This window comes from Etheostoma cragini, chromosome 5, assembly GCF_013103735.1.
Source record: "Etheostoma cragini isolate CJK2018 chromosome 5, CSU_Ecrag_1.0, whole genome shotgun sequence".
Lineage (NCBI taxonomy): Eukaryota > Metazoa > Chordata > Actinopteri > Perciformes > Percidae > Etheostoma > Etheostoma cragini.
The window spans coordinates 14,751,097-14,778,239 of record NC_048411.1 but is presented as its reverse complement, the minus strand read 5'-3'; the positions used below and the strand labels follow the sequence as shown (position 1 = coordinate 14,778,239).

Sequence of the window (27,143 nt, the reverse complement as noted above, 5' to 3'; positions counted from 1 at the left end):
GGGGGGGAGAGAGTTGGGGACAGAGGGAACTTGCCTCGTTGTGTAGGAGGAGGTAGAGGAGGCAAAAGTAAAGATAGGATTAAGAAGGAGGGGGTGGCTGAGGCGGGGAGGCGCCGACACGGGGCTAAGTGACAGTAGAGCCTCACCTCAGGGAGCGTTGGCTGGTGCTGGGAGCCAAAAGCAGGGATTAAATGTCCAGGACACGGGCTTAGTCTTAGCGTCAATGTTACATAAGGCCTAAGGTGCTGCCCGAGCGGTTGTTGACATTGAGAGGTTCAGCTCTGCTCAGTGGGCTGTGGAAGGATCGAGGAGGAGGTGAAGGCTAGGAGGCAGGGATCACAGAGGTAACGCCTTCTTCTTTGGAGCCATGCCCGGGCTGAGTAGTGTTGAGCACAAAGACTGGGAGGGGAGGACGCTGTCAGCCTGTGATTGAAGTACGCCGGCTTGATTGATATCCTTGTCTGGCTGTCTTTTGCCAAGCGCCTTAGTGTTGCTTGTAATCCTAGTTTGTCTGACAACATCCTTCTTTGTTTTCTTCCATAGGGCAGCTCTTTGTTTTTCTGTCTATGGATGACTGTGTTAGCACAGAGCAATTCTAAAATGTTTTGGATAGCCTCTTTAGAGCTGCCACAGAGTTATTTTAGATCTTGTTATTATTATGATGGTGCAGTCCGGCTGTTGTCCTAACTGCCAAATGCTTCGTTTTTATGTTTGTATCTCATTTCTTCCATAGGTGGGCGTATTATAAACCATCAACTCAGGAAGTTTTTTTGTCATGTATTTCATCATTGTTCATACTGTATTGTTTCATTTTCTTTTCCATTTTTGTGTGATTGAGGTTTTTGGCAGACAGTCTTACAATATACACAATAACCGATGTGATGTTATTCCTCAAAAATGTAATATATTTACAAAAATTGTGTCATACAAGATGACTCTAAAGGCACACATTATCACAATAGTGTCAGCCCTAACTAAACTAAACACTAATGTCCCAGAGATTTGAAAGAACCAAGGAGTTAGTACACAGCCTGTGTTTTCTGTTGCGTATAAAAAGATCTACAGTTTTGTACTGTACTCCTAGAGGCCTCCGTCTGTCACTACAGAGACACAGTATCCCTGGATGTCCCTATTACGCACTTTCATTATCAATGTCCTACTCTCTAGCACAGAGAGGTCAAGTGCATCGCTATGTTCTGCGCTCACCTCAGGGGTTTAGAGCTTTCTTATGCTTTCTCATGCATGTTATTCAATAAATACATGGATTCAGGTTACGGGAAGATAACAAAAAAGGAAAGAAGGGGAAAGGAAGTGCATTACAATGTGCATGTATGTGTGCGGAAGTGTGCATGTAAGTGTGCGGGAGTGTGCAAAGGAGAGAATATGAGGCAGTGAGGAAAAGAGCAAGGGTGTATGAGAGAAGAGAGAGTGATCGAGAGAGAGACTGAGACTGACATGTCTTTTGGTGAAGCGGTGTCGTCTTCCACATCAATGTCTGATGCTTGTGCTGCCAGGTGCCGGAAATCTGGTTCAGAAAGGAGAGAAGAGAGAAGAAGGGGAAAGTAGAGAAAAAAAGGCAGGGTAGATGGAGGAATGTTTTTTTTATTTTTTTTATGTGACGGCGCTGACAGCTCCCCTGCATTGCACTGAGCTTAAATAATGGGATGCTCATTTGCATAACGAGGGACGTTATCACCTCTACTGTCAAAAGAAAACACAACAACAGTTCTTCTGCTCCTCCCTGAGATAGATTGGGTTGGCCTACTTTAGCACTCTGGAGAGATGCACTGGAGCTCTGGTTTAGCCAAGCTCACACACTCACTCACACATTCACTCACACACACACACACACACCGATGCACGCACACATGGACACACAGTCACTTTCACGCACACTTTTTGGAGCGCAGCTCTTTTCTTCGCACATGCTGTCCAGCTCATAAGCTGCTGGCCTCCACTCATCGAACACAGGTACACACACTGGCAAACGCACAAGTGCATTTGTTCTGATGCTCTCACTCACATGCAGTGTCTCCAGATGGATTAAGTTCATGTTGGAATTTTGTTGAAACGTCCTTTCGGCGTTTTTCAAAACATCACTCTTGGCACTTTTTGTTCTTTCCTTCTTCTTTTTTTGTTTTTTGGGCTTTGTTTTGCCAGAATCTGGCAAGACTGAGCTTGATTTTTACATCTGTATTCTATCCTATGCCTCATGTCTGCCATTTTGGAGAAAAGCTGCAGATAGAGAAGTAAAAGCTGTGTGTGGCAGTTCCACTGTCAATACAGTGCAGTTTGTGGGAAGAAACAAAATGTATTTCTCAGTCTGGAGGTAATGTTACAGTGTTGGTGATTAGAGCGTTTAAGTTAGCAGCACTTCCAAAACACTGTCAAACTCTCTGTGAACGAAGCGAGATCCTGACAGCGCTGTCTCCTCTCATAGTCGGTGCCTGGGAAAAAATGCAAAAACTGATTTGCATGATATCGACAGTGAAAAACACAGCGGTTCTCACAACATTGTTGACAGATTCTTTGTCTTTCTTCACCCTCCCTTGTGGCTGCCATGATGCCACTTTTATTATTTTTTCTCTCAGTATTTTGCCATATTTCATTTAATGCTTATCCTCTCCTCTCCTCTCCTCCCCCTCCCCATGTCTTTCTTGCAGGTACGGATGCTGGAGTCTTTGAGTTGATTGGAACAAATAGAAAGCAGAAAAAAAGACAGATAAAGGAAGAGCAGAAGAGTGAAGAGAGAGCCAAAGAAAGAGGAGAGAAAAGAAAGCATACAATTCTTTAGAAAGAGGAGAGAAAGAAAGAGACGGGGACGATGGGGAGGAAAAAGATTCAGATCACGCGGATTATGGATGAACGCAACAGACAGGTAAGTCCCTGGGGGATGGGAGGATGGATGAGTTTGAAGGTGGGGGAGAGGAGGGGTGGAGGATGGGGGGAGGAGAAACACCCCACACCCCACATAGCCCTTAGCAATGAACATCTTCTGGGAGTCTGGGCAATATGTGGACTGGGCAGATAAGTGTATGCGGGGATAGCACAGTTATTGCTTTGGGTGGAAGAGTTCCATTGGGTTATAATAGCAGGTTTGTTTCCCCTCAATCTAACACACCAGCGTGAGGGCACCGGGTGTTTTCCAAAAAGGGATTTGCATGAGAACATTTGTAATTCTCAAAAACTATTCTGCATATCACTGCTTGCTCTGAGGGCTGCAGCCTACACACAACTGTAGCACCCTTTACACACCCAACGTCTCACACCATGCCACCCAGTTTAGCTTACTGGCAGTGGAATATTACCAGGAAGAGGGTGGTAGCACGGGTGAGTCAGGGTGGTAGAAAACATAAACAAACAACCAAACAGAGATGGGATGGTCTATAGTGACACGCTGAAGTGGGCCAACAGGGCAGCCTAGGAGATAAACACTGAAAATGTATTTTTCTTGAGATAAATCAGTAACAGTAGGACTGCTGTAGCTTTCCTCTGCATAGACCAAGAGATACATTTTCAAACCAGTGATACTATACAGAGTCATTTGAAAAAAATAAATTCTGGTCGTATGGTGCAAACCTTGTTTGCAACAATCGAATTCTTGCAAGACACTTTTTAACAACAGCTGGCAATACTTGAAAAAGAGAGAGAGAGATAATAAATTGTGGACAGCAAGATTCAAGTGGCAGGAAATAGATAGAGACAGAGCTCTCTCACTGCCCTCAAGGCCCAAAATTGATCACTTCCTGTGGCACGACTGACCACTGACACTTTGTCAGCTTCCTGGCAGCCCAATTGGATCCATACGCTGCTAACGTGGCCCCTGGATCACAGGTCAAATGCGCACGCAGGCACACACACCTTGTCTGAACACAGACCCACTTCATCGCTTTTGCCTCGTCTTTTTCATCTGACATCCACAAGCATAGTCCACAACAGTTTCTCCCAGTGTGCTTTATCAAACACATTCACTTGCAGCCAGACTAAAGTGACATAGAAAGGCTCAAGCAATCGATTGGGCAACCCTGCAGGAGTAATTGCAGCAGATTGCGACCCCTGCCATGACTGTACTCAATGTCTGTGATTGCAAGTAACAAGACGATAGTGAGAGGGTAGCGAGAATATGAGTGTACCTGAGATAAAGAACAAACTTCCGGTAATCACGACATTACTTTCTGTGATACACAGCGTGCGCAACTCGAAAACAGGGTCCCGCACAAAAAGAAGTGAATAAAGAAAGATACATAAGAAGAAAAATGGGCACAGATAGTGTGTGACAGTACGCACCAATGTGCTCTGCGTACGGATTTATGTATGTGTTATTGAAAGAGAGACAAGACAAAGAGACAAGAGCATGGAGGAGGTCACAGAGTTTCAGATGAGGACTAATGCTATCATGTTGCTGCAGCACCCACACTTCCTCCTTGCTGTTATCTCAGCCCTTCTCTCTCATCCCACCTTAGACTGGGCACGCCAGTTGCACCAGGCACTCCAACTCCAGCGGATAAGGAGGGAAAGAGGGAGGCAGGAAGGACACCTGAGGGGAATCGATGCCTGAGATATCCGGGCTTTACTTACAGAGAAAGGAGGAGGGAGGAAAGGACGGGACAGGAGAGAGAAAGGGTTCAGGGAAAGGAAAATCAATATGCCACTAGATTTTTGTTGTTTTGATCTCTAATATGATAGATTACTTTTTTAGTTGTTTGTTTTAGTCGAATCGAAATTCTTGCTGATATGATGTCAGCCAGTCATGTGGAAAAACACTGCATGCACTCTGAGCATGACATTCAGTGTCATTCAACCTGCGGCCTAAATGAATGACATCACCACATTTTGTAGAGGAGGACATCACAAGACAGAGACAAACACAGAAACTAAAATTTTCTTCTTAAAAGAAAAAAAAAGAAAAACGGAAGCTTTGGCTTTGCATATTTTCACTTCCTTTTTGAGGAAATGTCCCAGAGCCCTGCCAAAAAAACACCAGAAGAATTTGTATAGCGGTAATTTCAACTTGACATACTTCACATACATTTACTGTTTTATGCTTACAGTTTTACTTTAAGTCTTTGCAAAGCTCTTCTGTGGTCTTCGGTGTTCAACCCATTTGACATTTTTGTATGATTGGTAAAACATATAACAAATATTAATAGTTATATTAGGAAACGTTTTATAAAATAGTGTTTAAAAAAAGTTGTATAAAATATACAATATGGTACAATTCCTGTTTCAGTCCAAAATAGCTATATTATAACCTTTACCCTGAAATGTTACTTGTCTACATGCAAACTACATGCATTCCTTTTTGGAGAGGCACCACTCTGTGTGGCTGTCAGCGCTGCCTTGCCATCTACAGGGCCCACCCTTGCCCTCCCTGCAGCAGCAGTATCATGGTGGGCACGGGGCCTGGCTCTCTCTGGGCGGCCACTTTGGGCTGCCACCCCCAGGCCCCGAAACACTTCCCCAGAGCAGGGGCAGAAGGGCCATGCCTCCCTGGCGTTGACTGGCTGCCCGGAGCTCTGGACAGTGGGCAGCAGTGTGTTAGCCCTGGCTCCCAGCCCCCCGACCACTCAGACCTTCTCCCAGCCTCGGGCACATGAAAGAGCCCCCTGTGCCATAAACTCATGGGCTGCACAGAGAGCAGACTCTATTGCCCCAGCTAGCACACACGTACACCCACACACACCTACAAGATGCTTGCCCAGGTGTGTGTGTGTGTGTGTGTGTCTGTGTCTGTGCGTGCGTGTTTGCGCACACACTGGCATAGACTTGTGTCATAGCAGATTATACACTCAGGCACATACTTAAATAGTGTATTTGGTTTCTTGTTTATCCAGCATAGACAAATGCCCGCTTGTAAACACATGTACACATCTAAAACGCATCTATCCCTCTGGAGTCGGGCTTGGGGATCGACTAATTTGCTGCAATTGGCCCTAATTAGTGTTACCTCTCCAGCCAGTATATTCAGTGGGCTTAATTTAGGATGACTTGTATGTGCAAAATTGTGTGTGTGTGTGTGTGTGTGTGTGTGTGTGTGTGTGTGTGTGTGTGTGTGTGTGTGTGTGTGTGTGTGTGTGTGTGAGTGTGACATGTGGTTTCCAAGGGGGAAGGGACCCAGGGCCAAAGGTTAAACATGGATCAGGTCATCAGTGACAGGAAGTAAAAAACAACAGGATCTCCCAGCTCCCACAAACAACAGTCACACTAACACATACTTGGCTGGAAGAGATAAAAAAAAAACATATTTTGTCATGTCTTCCTGCATATACCACTTCTTTTCTCTCTCACCATGTTAACTGCAGCTAAAATAAGGGGTCTTTTTGTTTCAACGACAAAGCATTCTTCTCTCCAATCAACAGCACTGGGGTGAGAAAATGTGCAAGTGAAATTAACAGCAGGAAAATAATGAGGCCCACAGGGTAGCTCCTCACCCCTGCACCTCTCCTCTAATTCCCTGTTTCCCACCTTCTACCATCTTCTTCTTTTACTGCAGCGAGTGGCACTCCACTATGTCATTCAGCGCATGGAGACCTCACCTGAAAAGGGCTCACTAAGCTCTTTCCTTCTCTCTGCTATATTTATATTCTCTTTTGCCTTCTCAAAATATGTCCTGATTTGTTTCTTCTTCACATGTTCTTCACATGGTGAATTTTGCTCTCTCACCTCACCTCAACACTTTTCACTTTCTAGAAGGTCTTCATGGTTTGTCTAGATTCTTCTTGTTTCATTTACTTTGTCCACTATAGTGGTCATTATGTTATGTTTTTCAAAATAAAAGTCTGTTTATATTTCTTGGTGTATTTTATTAATAAATGATCCTAATTCAAAAATATGATTGCAAATCTGATTATAAAAAAGTTTGTTGCGCATAGAGGCTGCAGACTGGCCATTAACAATGTGTTGCTTTATTTCTCTAGCTTTTTCAAAAAAAATACTTTGAGGGACTGGTTCATAATATGCAGCTTAATTACATCTTCTCTTCGTATTTCTCTTTTTACTACTAAGCTGAGCTGTGCTTGTCATAAGAAAACTTCATTTAACACAAACCAGGGTTAGTAGGCTCCTCCTGTAGCAGAAATCACTAAAACAATTAGATGTGTGGGGACATACAATCCGTTTGAAAATCAGCTTAATTCGTTTGGCTCGTGTTTTTTTTCTGAAAATTGGTGGAAAGTGAAAACCTTGTGTACCATTTCAGCCTTGGTGCCATGAAAAAAGTGTATCCGCCGCAAATGAATGACAACAAAGTTATTTTTATCATTCCGGCCACTAACTTGGGCCTTGCAATGTAACATCCACTTTTTTTTTGTTAGTGGGCATATCCTTTCCAGTTGTGGTTTTTCAGCATAAACAGGAGCATTCAGAGAAGGAGCCTAGGCAGCCATTACAGAGCTGTCCTGAAATGTAAGTTAGAGTTCTGGAAAGAAGAACAATCTAAACTGGCATGCATTTCAAGACACCTAAAACTAAAATCTGCATTATTAAGACACCACTCAATCAGTTCCGCAGGTTAACTTTTAACACTCTAAGTGGACACTTTTGATTCAGACAATGAATGAAGAAATGTTTTAAGTCTGCTGCCTCCTCTTCCTACTGTATATTGAAGGCGCACGGAAAAAGGATGATGAGTGGGGTTTTGAGGAGAGAGAAGAGCATAGCATCTATTAGAGGTGGGACAAAGCCTCTTTTATCGTAACAGCTTCTTTGGCTTGAAGGCAGAGTTCAGGTCAAGGTCTTGGGCTCCTCTTATTCCTTTTGCATAAACCCGTGTCTTCCTGCTTGGCCCCTGACAATGGGATAAGTGTTTGTCCCAAGACAAATCGTGCTGCTTAGTAGCTGACTGACATCTATGTGTGTTTGTGTGTGCGTGTGTGTGTGTGTGTGTGTGAGAGTCCCCGCCCGGCCATGTTTGGTTTGCTAACCGGCAGTTTTTGGTGCCTGTCTCTCCACTACTCCTCCTCTTCCTCCTCCTCCTCCCCCAGGGAAACAGGCAGGAGGTGGGAAGCAGAAGCGAAGCCATTGTGAAGGGGAAGCCACTGGCCTCTTCCTGTTATGAGAGGAAATGCATACAAATGTGCTTCCTGTGCTCCCGCCCCCTCTCGTCTCCCTCCTCCTCCCTCCCCTCTTACTCTCTCCCCTCTCACCCATGTGGCAGAGAATCCGCCACCATCCATCCTTTTTTTCATTCCTCTGTCAATCCTGGGTGTTTTTTGTTTTGTTTTTTTTGCTAGAGGAAATGTAACAGTTCAATTGTGCAGAGCAGAACTAATTATTTCATTTTTATGAAACAATTTGTATTGCTCATTTTCCAGTGATATCACATTTATAATTACATTTAAGCACACACATGAAGAAAGAAAAGAAGAAACAAATAAGAAAAAATGAACAGGTTGAATGAAAATGTATGAAAGAGAGGGCTATGCTCGTAAAGGGGATGTGACGATAACACGTTTAGGTGTTTACAGGGTGTGTGTCTGAATGCATTTGTGTGTGCATGTGTCTGAATCTCTCTTGGGATGGGTTTGTGGAGGAGGATTGGGGTAAACGAACAAGGCCTGTGTCTCGCTCCGAGGGTGTACACAATGCTTATGCCTATGAGTGAGTTTTTTTATGTACCAAAGTAATTGAGAGTTATACTATATAACAGAAAGAATAAGTAGGTGTTTGTGTATACACTATTACTAGATATGATGGGAGTATGGGGGTTTTGGTCTCTTTCACAGTTTAAGAGAGCATCCCAAATTTTAATGGAAAAGGTTATGCTATCTAATACATCTTCTGAGTAATCTCATAAAGGTTCAGCTGTAGTTTCATTATTTGGTTAGTGTTGATAGTTAAAAGGTGTCCAAGATCAAATACTCAAGGACACTTTGAGATTTTCAGACCTAACCTACCTACTGATGTTTCCACTGTAGAAGCAGAGCCAGAATGCATAGTGGTAAACATGGATTCATCTTTTTTACATTAAGAAACTGGACAACAACGCATAGACAATCCATCATGCAATGATTGTTTGACATCATGCCATGATATAGTTTTTACAAATGGTCTAAAAAATGTTTGTGTGTGTGTGTATGTGTGAGTGTGTGAAGATAGTTTTACTTTATTTGGGTTTACACTCACACACCTTTACTGGTCCCTCTTACCAGTATGCAGTTGCAGAAGTGCAATAACGTCATGCTCTCTGTTATTAATATAGTGTATCTAACAGCACAAACTGACCACGGAAACAAAGATTAAGCCCACACTGACATACGGATGGTTTACAACATTGTTTTTTGTTACAACAAGGGCAGAGAAATTTAGTTAAAGAAAAACATTTACTGCTTTATCCTTATGTTACTTTATCCAGAGGTTATTCACCTCAAAATTATAGGTGCTTATAATTAAATCTAGGCAAGTATAAATTTAAAAAACATAATAACAAAATTCTGCACAAAGAAAGAAACTTGTAATGGTATTCCGTTTAATGCGCTTCCTACAAAATAACTTTCTTACCATAATATTTAATTATTTCATGAACATACAGTAGACTATAACCTTATCAGGAATGGACAACTTTCTCACTTTTTCAGTCATTAGCATGTTTCTGCTGACTCACTGTCAGATATCTGTAAAGGTTTGGAGATCAGGTGTGTGCCGTTCATAGCATCTGTGTGGGCACAGGAAAGGCCAGTGGTGACAACACCAGCTTGATTGTTGATGAGCTGAAAGGGTCACATGATGGCAACATGTGAAGCCATGAAGTCATGACAGAGTGACCTCATGAAAAAAGTACATAGCTGAGGTACAGCACAAAGTAGCACATCCCACATGCTGTTTTGCAGCAGTATTTAGCATCAAGATTGCATGTATGTGCAAGCCAACCGTCTTTTCAAATGTGTTCCAGCAAGCTTGCACTGCATATATGTCTGTATATTTATCTATTTGATTCAGTCTATGGTATGTATCGATGTGTGTGCATAGCGTTATATGTGAGTAATGTATGTGATTTGGAGGTAGCAGGTTGTACGTGTCAGATTGAGATGTGGGGGGGTGGTGCGAAATTTGTGGTGGTGTTATTGTTTGGTCAGTTGAGGCTTTTCATAATCACACTCATTCTCTTCATATGGTGGTGTTAAAGTAAGTCTACACTTGAAATGCAAGCTCAGTTTCTCATGGCTCTTTGATTGCATTCCGCTTTTCATATTTTTAAAAGCAAAAAGTAAAGTAAAACTTAAAACAAACACTGCTGTGTCTGTTTGTGTGCATGGTTGTGCTGATGTTTGTGAGTAGTCCACTAATGTGTGAACAATCCAAGCCAGCATGTGGAGCTCCCCTTTGAGACTAGCAGCTCTGGACCTCTTGGACTCCCACCCGGCCCACTGTGTACACCACGTGCCACCTTTTGAAACATTAATGGCCCCAGCAGAGTGTGTGACAACGGAGCTGTGTCCTGCATTTGCCCTGGTGCCCCTTGCATCAAAACACCAGTGAAAGACAACACTCTACATGTCCTGTTCCTGAATAGTATGCTTTGACCTTATGTCCTACAGTCGTGTCATCTTGTTCACTCACTCATGTACGATTTGTACTATAGCTCTGCGGCTGAGAGGCTGGCGGAACCCTTTAGTTTCTGTTTTGGATGGTACAGCTCAGAGTAGGCTAGAAATGACAATTAATCTTATTGTCACAAAATTGCCTTTTGATCTTACGGCTTTAAGAATGAGGCTTGTTTTTTCACATAACAGTATGACTGTGTAAATGTCAGCATGGTATTTAGAGCCCAAGGGAGTTTTTCCTTCTGATGTCGTCAGGGAATCAAATGCGTGTTTGTGCCGGGCTACCTGAAATTGCACACACCGGTTTATAATGGAGTTAGAATGTGTGGTTCCGTGTCTCTGGTTTCAGCCACTGCTGTCTGACACATAGCTCGGCGTGACGAGATGACATCACTGGAAAACATTAACGGGGGGAAGCTGGTCCAGGATAAGGCAGTTCATACAAGGTTTTACCTACTCCGATTGGAGAGGGAGACAGGGAAAAAGACAGGGTTGAAGCTGAGGGATAGTTTGATATTCAGTTTCCCTGGTGCATCCTGGGCGATACGATTTCAAGACATCTAAAACCATCTATCAATATCCATTCAACCCTATCTCCTCTTTCAGACCTCGGAGTTGTAAAGAGAAAATGTGAAGGGCAATGCATTACAGATTTACGCCGCAAATCTATTCATGCATTACCCTGATCTACTACATAGAGAGATCCCTCCGTTAAAGGCTTTCTTCATAAAGGTTTTTAGAGCCTTTATAATTGTATTCAGAGCATGTTTAACTGAGTGTTGGGAGGTATTTATTCTGTGTTTTTTGGCCCACTTAAGTGTCAGAGGAGAATAGACAAACATGCAGTTAATCAACAAACTGAGATCATTAGCTACCAGCTGGGCACAGTCCTGGCAGAATTTCCTCTCTGTAAAAAAAGCTTTGTCAATACAGATCTCCAATGTAAATAATACAGTCACAGAAGGAAATCAAAGAAAGCTCAATACAAAAAAAAGCAGTGTTGCTTAGAGAAGCAAGCTGGCAGTTGCACATTTTCTCGTTTTCCCATATAGCCAAAAGGCGTGCACACATGGCTTGGAAAAGAAACCAGGTGCAGCTCACTGGAATTAAATCACTTTCACTGCTCTAGTTTTGATCCAAACAATAGAGGAATAGAGGCTGTTCTATTTTGACAGTGTGGGCACATGTGTCCGTGTGTTATTAAAGGTACCAGACTTGGGGCTCACACACACATGCACGCACAAACACACACACACACTTACACGTACCTAGAGAAAGAGAGAGAAAAAGGCCCCAATTTGAGAAGAGAATTTATGTGGTTTAAGTTGAGTGCATTATCATTATTTGAGCACTCACAAATAGATTCATGCACCGTCAGGGAACCCATCCGTTATTTATATCAATGGGTTGTTATTTGCTATAAGAGGCGGTTAATTGGGCAACAAAACAACTGAACAATGTGTGTTAAATTCTCAGTGAGAAAACAGTTTGCCTCAGCTACTTCAGATTAAAACAATTATTTGGATTTTCTGTGTAAAAGTGGGAGTGAAAGTGCGAGCCAATTCGGGTCATATGAAAGGTACAATTTAAGGTGACATATGTTGATAAACCTCTGTGCGCTTTGATATACAAGCAATAACTGATCTTCTGATCATACAGTTATCTGTCTGACACAGATTATTTTCAGTTCCTTAAATACGAGCACAGCTTCTTTCTTTTTTTTTTTTTCTGGTATAGTGGATGGACTGTTCAGTCAGGGGGGGTTGAACCATCAGCAGACTTCACTTTCCTTTAATTCAGTTTTGCTGAGAATTACTCATTTTAAAGAGAAAATGTTGGTATGTCCGATTCCTATTTATTTCCTCATTACCGAGTAAATATGTCAAGGGTGGGGGATTTTTTTTGCTATAATTAAATGATGACAAGTCAGAAATGAATACTGATTTGATTATAGGTGAGACATGTGTATCACAATCTTTAATGCCTCGCTGTGAAAATTGTTTTTATCTCCTTCTTTTAGGTGACATTTACAAAGCGAAAGTTTGGCCTGATGAAGAAGGCGTATGAGCTGAGTGTGCTGTGTGACTGTGAGATTGCCCTGATCATCTTCAACAGCACCAACAAGCTGTTCCAGTATGCCAGCACAGACATGGACAAGGTCCTGCTTAAATACACCGAGTACAACGAGCCCCATGAGAGCAGGACCAACTCTGATATTGTGGAAGTAAGTTACAAGAACGCACAGACGACACACATGCACACAGATGCACGGGAGCACACGCGTATGCACAGGCACATGCACACTCATGCAAACACACAGGAACGCAGAAGCAGACAGATGGTTACAGTATTTGTGACTCATTCAGCAACCCATACTTGGTCTTCACACCTAACATACAGTAACGTAAGAAACAATTGCTCCCATTGTTGGCTAGTCTTCGCCAAGGGCTCAGTCCAATTAATCACTTAAAAAAAAAAAAAAGGTATGTAAAGGAGAATTATGTCTTTATTTTATAAAAAAATATGTTCACATATATTGCGTCTTCATGATTTGTGTACTTTGTAAACCAAACGTGGTAGCCTATCATTGATCTTGACCTTTCAGACTGGCCCCTGTAGTGTGTAACCACAAGTCCCGGTCCTCGCCGTCTTGTCTCCATTGATGTGCCTCATAGACAAGGATGTTGATCTGACTGGCTTTGGACACATGTTGCTATTGTGGCTCAAGGCGATGTTAAACAGCGCCCTTAGGCCAGTCAGTGGGCAGGTAGATAAAGCAGAAAATTACAATGACACTCTGCAGGATCCTTAAGTTCTGAACATGAACTAGTTATGCTACATTCACACTGTATCTTTGATGAACCCGGTGGGCCACAAACACAGACATGCACGCATTCATGCAGAGTTTATGCCTTTCTCTTGGGCACACACATTTACACTCATACCTGGCTTGCTGATTATACTGCACCTGTCCCACAATGTTGAAAAAAATATTACATTTTTCAGCTGGAGGAAAATTCCACACACAGTATATTCAGCATTCTTTGTCCGCGAGTTAGATTAATTCATTAAAAGTAATATGATTTTTATATTGTCTTAAATGCAAATGCAGAGCACATGTTTTCATTCCTGCAATATTACATTAAATAGATTTGTTTCTATATACAGTTTTTTTTACAGTTCATATGGTAATATATAACAAATAATGATAAATAATAATAAATCCAACATGTATAATTTTGGCAGCTTAGAGGTCCATATGTTCTTATTTTTATTGTGAACGCATACTCAGTTGGTAATTCATTAGCCACCTAATGGCAGCATACTGTTGATTTGTTAGATCGACAAGTTCACAATTCATGCACAACACTATAGTCTGCCATTGTAAGCCTGGATTTAAAAAGGGCCGAAAGGAAAAGCGGGGACCCAGGGAAATGTAATGTAATGTATACAATTAGCACGCACCTATCGGAGCCGGTTGGCCAGCCTAACACAGAATCAAACAGCATGAGGCATGTTTTTATCTTTTCCTATGGTTGTTGTTGGGCTTGTCGCCCACCCACGGGTGGACAGGTCGACCGGGAACAGGCCTGTTATTCCAGATGGCACACTGCACCTGACTACAAACCTTTGGAATTTATACATTGATGTAAAATGTTTTTGACTTTTGAAGAGATATTACCGTACATTATTCCCAACCTTTTATTTAATTATCTCTTCCTTTATATCATATTTAGAGATAAGAAAACAGCATTCATAAATGTGGTTTGCTGTCATTATCGCTGTTGTTCCATCACCATTTCCGGTTGCAGTCAAATATGTATTGTGTTAATGTAGCTGATACATCAAAGGATGCAGCACTCAACATATGGCTGACCTTAATGTTGCAAACAAAGAGAATGGACTGGGTGCTTTATCATGGACAGTATTGAAAAGCACAAACAAACCTACTAGACACAGCATAACAGCTTTTTTTTTGCACTGCAGTACGTACCTTTTGTCCTTCCTTTTTGTAATTGGTAATGTGGCTAAGGCTATAATTTTGTAAGCTTAGATTCTAAATAGAAAAAATTAAAAATCATAGTTATAGTGTGTGCTACACTGAAACATAACAAATCTGGAACAGTGTTTAAATCTATGTGGTGTCCCCAAAGCTTAGTTTGAGTCTTGAAAAAAATCCAAGTGAGTTGCCACAGTTTGTGCAAAATTAATCGTATCCAAGTATATCAGAAGGGATAAAAAATAATCCTCTATGCATTATATCATTTACATTAACCCATTTAGCATCCACTCATGTCCCTAGTGTGCTTGTAAGCACTGATATCCTTGATGCAGCAAGCCCTTCAGCCGCTGTATAGATAGTGTATTAGCCTGCTCCAGCTGAACCCATGAAGAGAGTTGTCACATGTTTCAGCAAGTGCCTGCGACGAGAGCTCCATGCTTTGAAGCTCTCTCTTTAACTGTGTCTCCATTAGAGAGCAGAGGATGGCTAACGTGTAAACAGCCGTGTCAGGGGAAGAAGCTAAAGAGCCTAGTGGGGGAGTGTGCTGTGGAGCACTACCTACACTGTGATCCCAGGAGGACTCTGAGCAACTCACAGCGGGAGAAATCGATCTGAAGAGGCCTTCAGCCTTAGCTGTAGCGTGCTAGAAGGATTGGCCACAGGGCTGACACTGGCATGTTTTAGCACGGACGGTAGGAGGGTGTGTGGAGGAGCAAGGGGAACGGTGGGGTTGGATCTCTCCCACTGAGCATTGTGTGCCGCTGCTAGGCTACGTCACAGTTACAGGAACGTGGGTGGGTTGTTGAGTCTGGGGGGAGGCAGGAGTGAAGCATACTTCCTGTTGAGATGGCACGGTGATGAGGAGGAGGTCAGGAACAAAATAAAGGGCTGGATTTAGGGGTGTAAATTAAATCTAGGTTCCCCCTGCACAGAGGAAGAATAAGGCCTTAAACATGACATTGATATGTGGCATATTTAATTTAAAATTTGCAGAAAGCTCTTGTCTTTAGAAGTATACACACTGCATGTATCTCTCTCCCTCTGTTGCTGCTGTGCCTGAAGGTGTAGTGGGAGGAGAGGCAGAGGTAGGGGAGCGGAGCTCAGAGTGTGGGCGGCTGGCATAGAGGCCTGCTACATTAGCAATAAAGCTCTATGTAATTAGCATGTCTTTGGTTGATAATTAGCGTTGTTGAGAGAGCGGCACTGAGAGCTTTGCACAGCCTCTCTAGCTACAGCATGTTTACAAGCGGCTGGAGGGCTTTTTTCTTTTCCATCTCTCCCTCACTCTTTTTCTTTCCTTTTGTATCCAGTTTTTCATTGAACATACTGTAAATAATCTCTAAGACTTTTTGCATTAGGTTGAATGAAATGGATGGGTCAATAGGTGAGTATGTATGTGAAACAGGGGGGTTGAAAGAGAGAGAAAGAGATAGAGAGAGAGAGGAGTGGTTGAGAAGGTCCTGATGACTCACTTGAAAACTGTTTCAGCTGGGAATGACACTTCCACAAATATCTGTGAAAGCAAAAGACCAAGTAACCAAAGCTAACGCTCTTCAGAGCACAAGTGGTTAATCAAATCAAGCATTGCTAATCAAATGACTTATTATGGTCACATTTACAACACACGACACCCAAAAACCCATATTATTCCCATAAAAACAATGGCAATCTGAAACAAACTAAGGACACTTTTTTTTATATTCTTCATTTAATCCCAAACTACGGGTATTGTCACCCAGGGTACAGTGCTATCTAAACTCACAGATACTCCCCCCCTACAGAGTGTTATCAGCTGTTATATAAACAAGTAGGGAGGTCCACTTAATTCATACTAATTGTTCAAAGAGACACGTAAACTCTTCTAGGCTCTTGTAGCTGATGAAAGCAAACACAGAGGCAGATCCTCCCATCATTGGATGTCCAAGTGATCCAAATGCGTCGTCCTGGCAGGTCTACAGTGCACTCTGAGTCTGGCTCCAGATAAAACAGTCAAACACGCAGATAGATTTCCTATACTCGCTGTCTGCCAGGCCGGTTTCCTGGACATGCGAACGGCATTAGAGGAGAGATGGGAAGCCGTGTTGGGAAATGAAAAGAGAATAGATCCATCTCTCCTTTTTCATCTCCTTTATTCCTGGTTAAGGACAATCACTTTCAGCTTGCTGATATATTATGCCAGTATGGGGGTTGTTAATTGCAAAAGCCCATGAAAGAGTCCTTTCTTTCCCCTCCCAATGTTTGCAAATCAAGCCCAAACCTAAGCGGCGCAGGCTGGTTCTTGCTGTGATTGAGCGGCCCCAAATCCAACACACTTGGGCTGTGCCAAATCCCAGTTCCACAATGTGTTTGTTCTCCCCTCGGTTGAAACAAAGAACACAGGTTTGTGAAACAACTAAAGGGTTAGCGAGTGAGCTATATCCCTTTAATGCCTGGATATACCTGAGTGAAAGGAGTCAGGGATGCCATAATGTTTGTGTGTACTCTATGTGCATATACAGTATGAGCTATTGTGCTTGTATGCACACACAGAAAAGTGTGTTTGGCCTGTAAGTGTGCTCTCGCTCTGCATGCGTGTATGCGTGTGTACATACATGGTGACAATTGGCTCAAACCCCGCAGAGCTGACGGCATTGTGATGACCTCCGCCAGCACAGCACACCGTTGGCTCAAGTATCACATGGAATGGCACATGCCTCTTAGTACTGAGCTGACCTGCTTGCCTACCTGCCAGAGGAAAGGCCATTGGCCAATCCCATTTCCAGCAGATTAACCTAATCTGAAAGTTCAGCTCACCCTGTAATCCTAAACAGCAGCAGCAGGGACTTGCCTTACCACCTATCCTTAACTCATTTCTCTCCCTTCTTTTCTCCTTTTCTCTCCCTCTGTCTTCACCTAGGAGCTATTGAATGAGGGGGGAAGGGGAGGGACAGAGGGATAGATGAGTGTGAGAAGAAAAGGAGGGAGGGAAAGAGGGATGAAGGGAGGAAGGCTGGTAATTATTTCCAAAGGTCATTCTGTTAATGACTACCCGCTTGGCTAATGAGATTCAGCAAAGCTCCCTCACCATGTTTCACCCTGCGTATGTTTCACCCGTGTGCCGAGATGTGTGAGAAGCACAGGTGTGATTTCAGCCCAGTGACAGTCCACTGGAGGGAGGGGGAAGTTAGAGGGGGTGGGGGGTGGAAATGAAGAAACATTAAGCAAAAGTAAATTAAGCTGGTATGTCTTTGAGATTGTAAAAAGAAAACGCGTAATGTAACTTATCCACACCAGTTCACTGCATGTCTTGTTTCAATTGGCAAACAAAACATGATTTCCCACACACTCTATGTACTAATTTAGCAGATTTCACTGGGATTTACCTCAAAAAATCTCCTTTATTAATTCAAACATCTTTTTTCTCTGTTTTCTCATAATATTCTCGCAAGTCAACAGGACATGTGATCTCTCTCTCTGAAGTGCCAGTGTGCTCATGTTCTGCCTCGCTCTTGTGAAAATATTTTCCAGCATGTGTGCTATTCTATGTGCTTGTTTGGTTTCTAAACAGCATGGAGAAAATTAGCCTTAAGGAGTTTTCTGTGTTGATCAACTTACTGAATGACTTCTTCTCATGGCTCTCAAATACTGTATAATTACTCTGGCTTGAATGCCTTCACTAATTTATCTTGTATGACTTTGATGTCATGTCTCAGCATCCAAGAGAAATAAGGGAGTCATATCAGATCTCCTGTCTTACAGTTGTCCACAGTAATTTAGTGTGGAGTCGTTTTGAGGTTGTTAGGATAGTGTACACTCGGTGCAACATGGGGTGGAGGTAAGGGGTTTGGTTGTCACAGAGATCACAGTGCCTTGGTGTTTGCTAGTGACGAGAGATCGGCAACACGGCTTGTTTTTCCTGGTGGGCTGAGGATTAAGGTCTGAAGCTGCTTTGACTGACTAAGAAAATTAAGTTTGTGGCATTGGAAAGCTATCAGTATCACAGTTTGTTAAAACAAAGGCTCGCCACAGCACATTTAAAAAAAAAAAAAAAGACTTTGCTGATATACAACAGAGATCTTCAACAGTGAGTCCTCTGAGTTACAGGCGGGCCACCAAATTAAATTTTTTGAAGAAAAGAATTTGAAACTTCAAAATATCTTGCATATATCTTGCAACATGAACCCAACAAATGACCAGCATATAAATAAGCGTATTAGGAGAGGTAGTCACTAAGGTAGCCATCCACAGAGACATTCAGTTAATGTATTATTTACACTAAAACATGAGTTTTAAAATCATGCCAACAATTATTATTTTAATAGCTTATTATTCTATGCATTAACAAGGTATGTATGAAGGTTTGGGCAGCACTACACATTATTGTTTAATAAGCAGCTTAATTTTATAAAACATATACGTAGGATGGGGTCCCTGCTTCGTCTCCCTTTCAGTTAAGGGATCCTTTGCTTGAAAAACGTTGATGAACCCTTGTACATAAGGTTGAGAATTTCACGTTGAAGAGTCAAACTGTCCAGAACTTTTCACACCTCTACCGTCAGTTCACACTTTATATTCAGTGATAACAACAATGGTAACATTTCCTCTGAAAGCTTTCCCAGAGTTACAAACAAGCTTAGAGGTTAGTGAAAAAGAAACAAGCTACAGAATATTAGATAAGTATGGTATATGTGAAAAACATCTCTCCAGGCTTTTGGACTTTGAGATTGACAGTTGGTTGTTCTAATGCATAGAAAAGGGCGGTGAGACAAAAAGCACAAGGCAAAAAGTCACTCCATTTCCTTCACATAAAACCACGTAAAAACTAGTTTGTTTGATGGTCAAAATGAAGCACCACCCCTAAAACAACTACCACTAGCGTGCTCTGTTATTTGATGTACGTTTTTTCTAATAATTGCTTCAAAAAGTGGTAGTGGTCTAAAAATAGTGTGTGGTGAAGCTAAAAATAGTTGCCTAGTTGGCGGTCCTTGCTTGGAGAGGGTAGAAGAATAGGCATGGAGTCTCTCTCTCTCTCTCTCTCTCTCTCTCTCTCTCTCTCTCTCTCTCTCTCTCTCTCGCTCACTCCCCTCCTTGTGTTTGAAACAGGGTGGGTGGGGGTTGTTTTTGAAACAGAGGAGTGAGTAAGCGAAGTGTCAGAGAATTCATTCAGCCTCCATCTCTCTTACTGAGGACGGATCATGAAGAGTTGCCCTCGGCGACCACATGCATAAGACCATTGATCTGAGACCATAAACATCTGATCCCTTGGATAAAGAAGTCTATTATTCAATTCACTTGTTTTTGTACACCCCCCCCCCCACAGACACACACATACAGACACACACACGCACTCTTTAACAAACAGAGGGATCCTGTCTCGTTGGTTTCGGAATTTTATTTACTAACGAGAAAATGCATGTCTTAAAAGTTATAGTATCCATTTCAATAGAATTAAGTTTTAATCAGACACTCCGTCTATGATACCAGTGACGACCCCTAAGAGGTGTCACCCCGACACAAACAAGTTATTCTCCTCACACAGCTGAACATTGTCTGCTCTAAGGTTTAGCCTGGCACACCAGAACACATCTGTCTGCGGCGCCAGCCTCAGACATAAAGAGAGCAAATTGACTGAGTTCCTATTTTATAGACTATATGCCTCTTCCACTTCTTAAGAGTGGCTAAGAGCAAGATGACAGATAATGTATGTGATCTACAGGCTCAGCATTTTGTTCCACATCAGACGCCCGCTGCCCAGAAAAGCAGAACCTCAGACGAGAAACTAAGTAGCACTTGGATCTCTGTCAGAGGTGTTTTTTAAGGTCAATATACTGAAGCGGAAGTCTGAGGTACTCACACAACAACAAGACGTTTTATAAATAGACTGTTTGAAATGTGCCAATATGTGGTCCCTGTGGTGTGGAGCGGTGAAAAAGGCAGGCCACTTCTGAGGCCACGCTGCCAAAAGGCAAGGCTTTTTCCACTACACAGCCCAAAACAATTCACGCCAGCCATTAAGATGAAATGATGCCTTGTTCTTTGAAACTAGTTGTGGAAAATTCAGAATAATGAAGATCTATTTTTATAGATGGCATTCCCTACCCTGCCTGGAGCTTCCCTCCTGGCCCTGGCCTCAGCCCCTCCCCTGCCACGATTGCTGCTTTGGACAGGGTGTGGAAACTCAAGGTCCCAGTATAGAGGTCAACCGGCTGGTCATTGTTACTCAAGGCCTCCCTCGGGCTCCCTTTCCCTGCTGTGGCACCACGCGATAAGAGACAGAGTGACAACAGACGATAAGTGACGACTGGTAGGAGGACAAAGAAGGAATAGAGAGAGGCCGGAGGGGCACTTGAAGTTTTACCCCTTGCCATGCAAAGAAAACTGGAGTCATTTTACTGAGGCTTTTATACTATTATTATCTGATAATAACTTGAGTATGTAATTGAAAGCTTTATTGATAATGTCACAGTACAGTCACAGCTGAATAATGGCATTACTGTATTTACAACAAGCATGAGAGTGTTTTCCACATACAATTTATCCTTGGCGAATTGATTTTAATGTGGAATCAGAAAAACATATAGACTCATTCTCATTTCTCTCATTTGAATAGAGACAATTATGCAACTGGAGCGTAGACAGGATGAAAGAGGGGAAGGTTGAGGGTGCAGACATAAGTGCCCTCTTTATACAGTTTCACTGAGCTGGCATTGTGTCTCATAATGTCTATCTGGGTAATTATACAGTGTAGTGACTAGTGTGAATGACCACTTTGTTCCCAGGGCCGGGATGCTGAAGTAGCAAACAGTGTTGGATTCTGACATGTGCTTAGTGTTTGTCTATTCCATATGGGAAACACTGCACCATCTGGTATTGTGCTGTGTACTGGCTAGCTAAGACTGTCTGTCTGTGAGTGGGCTCTCGTCTGCAGCAGGTTTTCTTAATGGTGATTTTAGCACATGCACCATCGCATTTCCACAGTTTGGAGAAATGTGGAGGAACGTTTTTGTGCACAGTTCCCGTTCTGACTCTCTCATTTACTCTTAATACTTTTCTCTATTTTTTGCTCTACTTCTCACTCTCTTTGTCAATGTTTAGTCAGTCTAGTAATCCCTAGACAGCTAGTAATTACATACACAGTTAGCCAGTGTTATTACTGAACACACGACCACTTTGCGGATCCCAGGCGCCAGCCTTTGATTCCTGATTATAGTGCAGCAGGGCACCAGGAGTAAGGGGCTTCAAAGCCACCAAAATCACTGAAAAGTCATTGATGCATTTTCTTTTTTTCAAACGTCGCCTCAACCAGTGCATTGGGATGCACAGATGATGACTGAAAAAAAACAGGCCGGGACAGGCTGTGATTTGGGGGTCCCATTCCTCAGATGGGTAACCTACAAAATCAACCATCTCCTCCCCCCCCCCCCCAAATGCTCACACAAATACACACACTCACACACACCATGTAGCCATCATCCATGGGCATGCCCCTCGACATGGTCCTGGCATGTTCAAACCACGCTTCATGAAACTGTGGCCTTCTTGCCTTTGGTCTGCCATCTGCTTTCAATAAGCTAAGCCAGCCTGATCCCTCTGATGTTCCCTCCACTCTGAAACACGGACAGAAAGAAAGAGTGAGCGAGAGAGACAGAGAGAGTGAGGGGGAGAGACCAAAACGAAAGCAAGTAAGAGTGAGCCAGACAGATAGAAAAAGAAATAGAAATAAGGAGAATGAGAGCACATCTCAAACCCAGCTCTGCCGGCAGCAAGGCCACCCTGAGTCTGCTTATTGTGCAGTGGTGCTGGGGGGTCTTAATCAACCACGGGTCCACTTCATGACCACCCCCATCGTGTTATTTGTGATGGGAAGGGACAACGTTTTTCCCCACTGCCTCACCCCTGCTGACACAGAGTCACATTGGTCTTTACCAATCTGCTCTGATGAAATTGAGTTCATCAATTGTTATAAGCGAGGGAGCTCCCTATTATCACAAATGGTTCCTCTTTTTGTCACCTTTGTGACCTTTTTCACCAACAGTCATGATCTACATCTTGCAACACATCTCTATACCTAAACGACATTAAAGGAACTTTTTTTCCCCCAAAACAACATATTTAACCGTTTTTATTATTGCCGGTTTAGTCATGTGAGTGTAATCACATGACCATTCTATTTAACATATGGGGCACGGTCTTAGTTTTAAACACTTGTTAAACACAAATTTTTAACATTAGTTAAATTAAGGCAACAAAAATACTTTCAGGAATTGGCTTAAAATGATTTGCGTACAGTATGTCTCGGCTTCACCGACTAAGTTAAAACTTAATAATTAAAAAATGACAGTAGACTTTTGTTTGAAACCCAGTCTCCTGACTGAAAGTCCTGTTTGTTTGATCCAATCCTGCCTCCTCACACATAATTCGGTGCTCTTATACTTTGTCACCACTTTTCCTCGTTCACTCTCGCGATAATTGATACAGCCACGAGAGGTTGATGCCTAACAAGAAACATAATTGTCAGTCGTCATGACCTGCTTGCATGATTGACCCATATGGTTGTTTTCTGGGTGTTGATGGGCTAAAATCTTAAAGACCAGTCAAACAAAATGTACTGGATGTTTTTTAAGGTTAAACCTGCCATATTTTATTCAGACACTGGTACGTTTTGCGTTTAAAAAATATTTATTCAGCTCTTGCCGCCCCTGTCTATTTGGTAGCCCTTTTAAATTCCAGCTGTTTACTTTGGGTTATAAACCAGTTACTGAAAAGACTTTAGTGCACACTGTTGGTGCACCCTGTGCTTACACTCAACCTACACACATTTTGAAGGCAGGTCTGTATAATTTGCATACTGTCATGTCTTCAGGGAGTGTCTCTGATAGTCCGGGTAAATCATTCTGTTTTCTACCAAATGTTAACATTGTGACAAACTGTGGCTGAGACCCTGCCAGGCAAAGCTGTTTATTCCAGTAAAATTGTTATTATATTTTAACAGCACAGCAAACATGATTAACCATAAGTGGCACAGTTATGATGCTTTTATATTGTGCTCGTCTGTCAGTGACTTGTTCTTCATCGCCTGCTGAAATATACTGAAAAACCATAAACAGTTGAATTTATTGGAGAAAGCCTTTGTGTTCTGGTATAATACTATATTCTTTCATAAGTCTTGGTTTTGCTTACAATAGTATGTGTATTACGGAGACCATACAGTGTTGGCAAAGATATAAAACAGCTTTTATAAACTGGCTGTTTTTGTAGAGGGTTTTTCACTGATGCTGTCAGCCATTGGGTCAAAGACATTGAAAAACATTCACTGGCCTGGCTGTCGCCAATAGCAATAAACACAATATTGAATGTGTCGTACCCTTCAGCCACTGCCAAGATAACTGCAGAAGGGAATGGTCAGCAATGAGGCTCTTTCCAAACACAACCCCTCAACTAGCCTGAGCCTATCACAAGTAAAGATGTATCATCAAGCCAACAATGTTTTGACTCAGCTTGTGTTGAGACATGGTATTATTGCAGAAAATGAGGGGAAGAAGACAGAGGTAGGGAGACAAAGACAGACTGAGCAGCAGACTGAGACAGAAAGATGGAGGCAGAAAGATAGATAGAGGGATAGAGAGGGTGAGCAGGGTGGCAGAATGCCGAGCAGACGGATCCTGGTATGGTAGGAGCTCTGGGCAGGCGTCAGCTGTCCCTAGCAGACCCCCTGGGGCCACCCAGAATTCACACTCAAATACCCTCCACATTTTTTTTCTGAAGATCTACATGAAGTTATTACCCACACCCTAAACTATGAAATGAGTACACGGCTGGACCTTTTCCTGCAATTAAAACATCAGAGAACTAAAATCTTTGACAGATGTACTAACACCAAGTAATATAACTTATGATTCAGTTCCCTTGTACATCACGCCTGCTTCACTTAGCCCCTGATTATTTCAACGTATTCCAAGTTGCCTTACTTGTCTTGCTCACTCTAGCCCACTAGCCCATCTAAGCTACATTTTAGCACAGCCCAGTCTAGGCCAGCCTAGCTGAGGGTGCAGAACTAAAGGGTCCAGATGAGACAGGTGTCTAAATATGTAGGACGCTGCGTCTATGCTGCTGTGCCTGCTTCACACAGGCCCTGTGACAAGTCGAGTCATGAGGGAGCATCATGAAGAAGGAGTTTAATTAGGAGCAAGCCTCCAAAGGGGCCAAAGAGAAAGACGCAGAGCCAAGCAAGCACACAGCTTTTTTGTAGTCTTTCTTCTCTATAATACTTTTTCTCCTTTCTCTTCTTCCTCACATTTTCTCCACTCCCTCTCTGTAACATGTCCGGTGACTATGCATATTGTAGTAGCTTGTAGTTGTGTAGCTTTTTTCTCTTTTTTCTTCCCTTCCCTTTCTCCATCAACCTTTCTCTCTTACGAATTGGTTTCTCATGTCAGAGTATGGCCACATGTTAAACTGTAGCAGGACATTGTTTTTTGTTTTTTTCAAAATAAACTGACTGTTTGTGACTACAAAAATAAATTAAATGGTTATTAAATAATTAACAATGGAAAGATAGTTTTGTATACAGTGGCAATATAATTGCTAACTTAAACATAGCTGTTTGAAATGTTTTTATTTTATGCTAGCAGTCATTTTGTAAGAATAAAATAATGAGCCTTTCTTTATAAAAACTGAAAATCCAAGATACTTGAGAAATTGAATAATTTTCAACTGAGAATGATAATTTGGGTGAATATTTTGTGAATTCTTGGCACAAGTGAACTGCACCAAAGTGTTTTTCTTTAATCTTCCTCCAATTAGTGTATTCCCCAAAGACTCTATTTCCATCCCAGCTCTTCATACTCCTGTGTCTTTCAATATAAGTATAGCGGCTCCTTTTCAAATGTTCATTGTTCTCTCCATTATTTTGAAATGTATGTCTTTGAAGAGTCTTATATAGTGATGATGTCACTGAGTAAGAGATTCAAAGCCTTGTTTGGAGCAGTTGATGACTGTGGGACAGGGCCATGAAACACATAACAAATCCAGGGCACATATTAAGCAATGAGCTATTCGAGAAGGGGAAAATATATAGGATGATGAGAGTAGGCCATTAGGGTCGTGAGGGTTGAGAGCCCAAGAGTGAGATGCCCTTCTATGGCTCTATGAGCACCCCAAAGGATCTGATTGGTTGTTGGGTTGTGTGTCAGCCTTTGGCAACAGGTGTGATGTCTTTAAACAGGTGGGAATAACTGGGATGAGTGGCATACCACCCTTGTACCGCACCCTCAATGTGCTGAGCCCCGGTGGAAAGCTAAGCCTGGGCCACATGCTTTAAAGTCATATAACACGCATACCCTGGCACCCTTCACCCAATCAACACCCAACGCAACCACTGCCCAACCCCCCTGTGCTAGACCACCAGCTCAGTTGCCCCATATGGGTGTCACCTTTACCCCAGCACTCTTTCTCCTCTTCCAGCAATGCACTACTGCTATTCTTCCTAGAATGGAATTGAGTCTCTCATGCACTGTGTGCTGGCGGCGGTAGGTGGTGGAAATCTGTGCAAGTAGGAAGAAAAGTTGTTTTTCTTGCAAGCATTCTCATATGAACAGAAAAAGGCCAGTGGTTCAGCTCTTGTCAGTTCGATATGATGCATCGCCGAGGCCAAAATGAAACTACACAAAAGAAATAGCAAAAGTTTTACATCTCACGCCTTTGCCAAAAAAGACAGCATGCTAAACCTCTGCAACCCCTTTGTTCTTTTGACTCATCCACCTCTGATAGAGCAGGAGTGCTTGATTCACTGTGGGTCTGTTAGAAGTCAGATCTACTGCACCGCCTTGTTGGTGTGATTTCCTGAAGACTGTCAAAGATGTGAGAGACGCTTTCAAATTCAGAATTCCAGATTTCCACTCTGGGGGCCAAGTGGGGATTCAGAGAGAGAAGAGGAGAGCCAGCAAATGTTGACACGCTTACAGTAGCTGCCTCGCCACGAGACGCCTCAGGAATCAAACAGTTATCACACAAACAAAAGAAGCCCTCTAAGTTCACTAAAACCACACTCAAAACAGGCTTTTGTTGTGCTGACATGAGAGATGACTGGATTGTTATTTGTTTTCTAAGCAGGCAGATCGCTCCTTGTCACTTCTGTTGCTGGTTGTGATGGAGTAGCTAGCACTCGTATCTCTCCGTTAGTGACTGACGGAGACAAAAAAACGAGAAGAAGAAGTTCACTGAGATTAACTTATCTTAGCATCTATCTTCCTCCTTGCTCCTGCTCAGTCTTTCTTTCTTTTTTCTTGACGCTAACACCCACTCTCACACACCCACACATGCACACACAAACACTGACTCGTTCCCCTCTTTTCCCTCCCACACACACACACACACGCACACACACGCACCAGTGAATACATACACACATGCCAACATATACACAGAGACACACACACACACTTGATCAGCATCAAATACAGGGTGTGCTAAAGTAAATTTAATTACGTATGTCTGATATGGAGCTTCAGATGAAAGTAGGAGAGCGCAGTGTGAAGAGATGACTGCATAGACAGGAGCAGGCCCGTGATATTCCTCCTGTAGACTAATCTCCCTTTATTAAAGCCAGGAGGAGAGAGGGA

General features: G+C 42.6%; 1 protein-coding gene across 11 annotated transcripts in view; it reads left to right on the top strand.

Moving 5' to 3' along the window:
* The window catches only part of mef2cb (myocyte enhancer factor 2cb), a 72,239-nt gene that overhangs the window by 28,514 nt on the left and 16,582 nt on the right, over nucleotides 1–27,143 (top strand). For all 11 annotated transcript variants that reach the window (XM_034872557.1, XM_034872556.1, XM_034872558.1 and 8 more), the window contains 2 exons: nucleotides 2,664–2,878; nucleotides 12,562–12,765. In XM_034872557.1, the coding sequence (XP_034728448.1) occupies nucleotides 2,825–2,878; nucleotides 12,562–12,765 (258 nt within the window). In that variant the 5' untranslated portion in view covers nucleotides 2,664–2,824. The remainder of the gene's footprint in view (nucleotides 1–2,663; nucleotides 2,879–12,561; nucleotides 12,766–27,143) is intronic.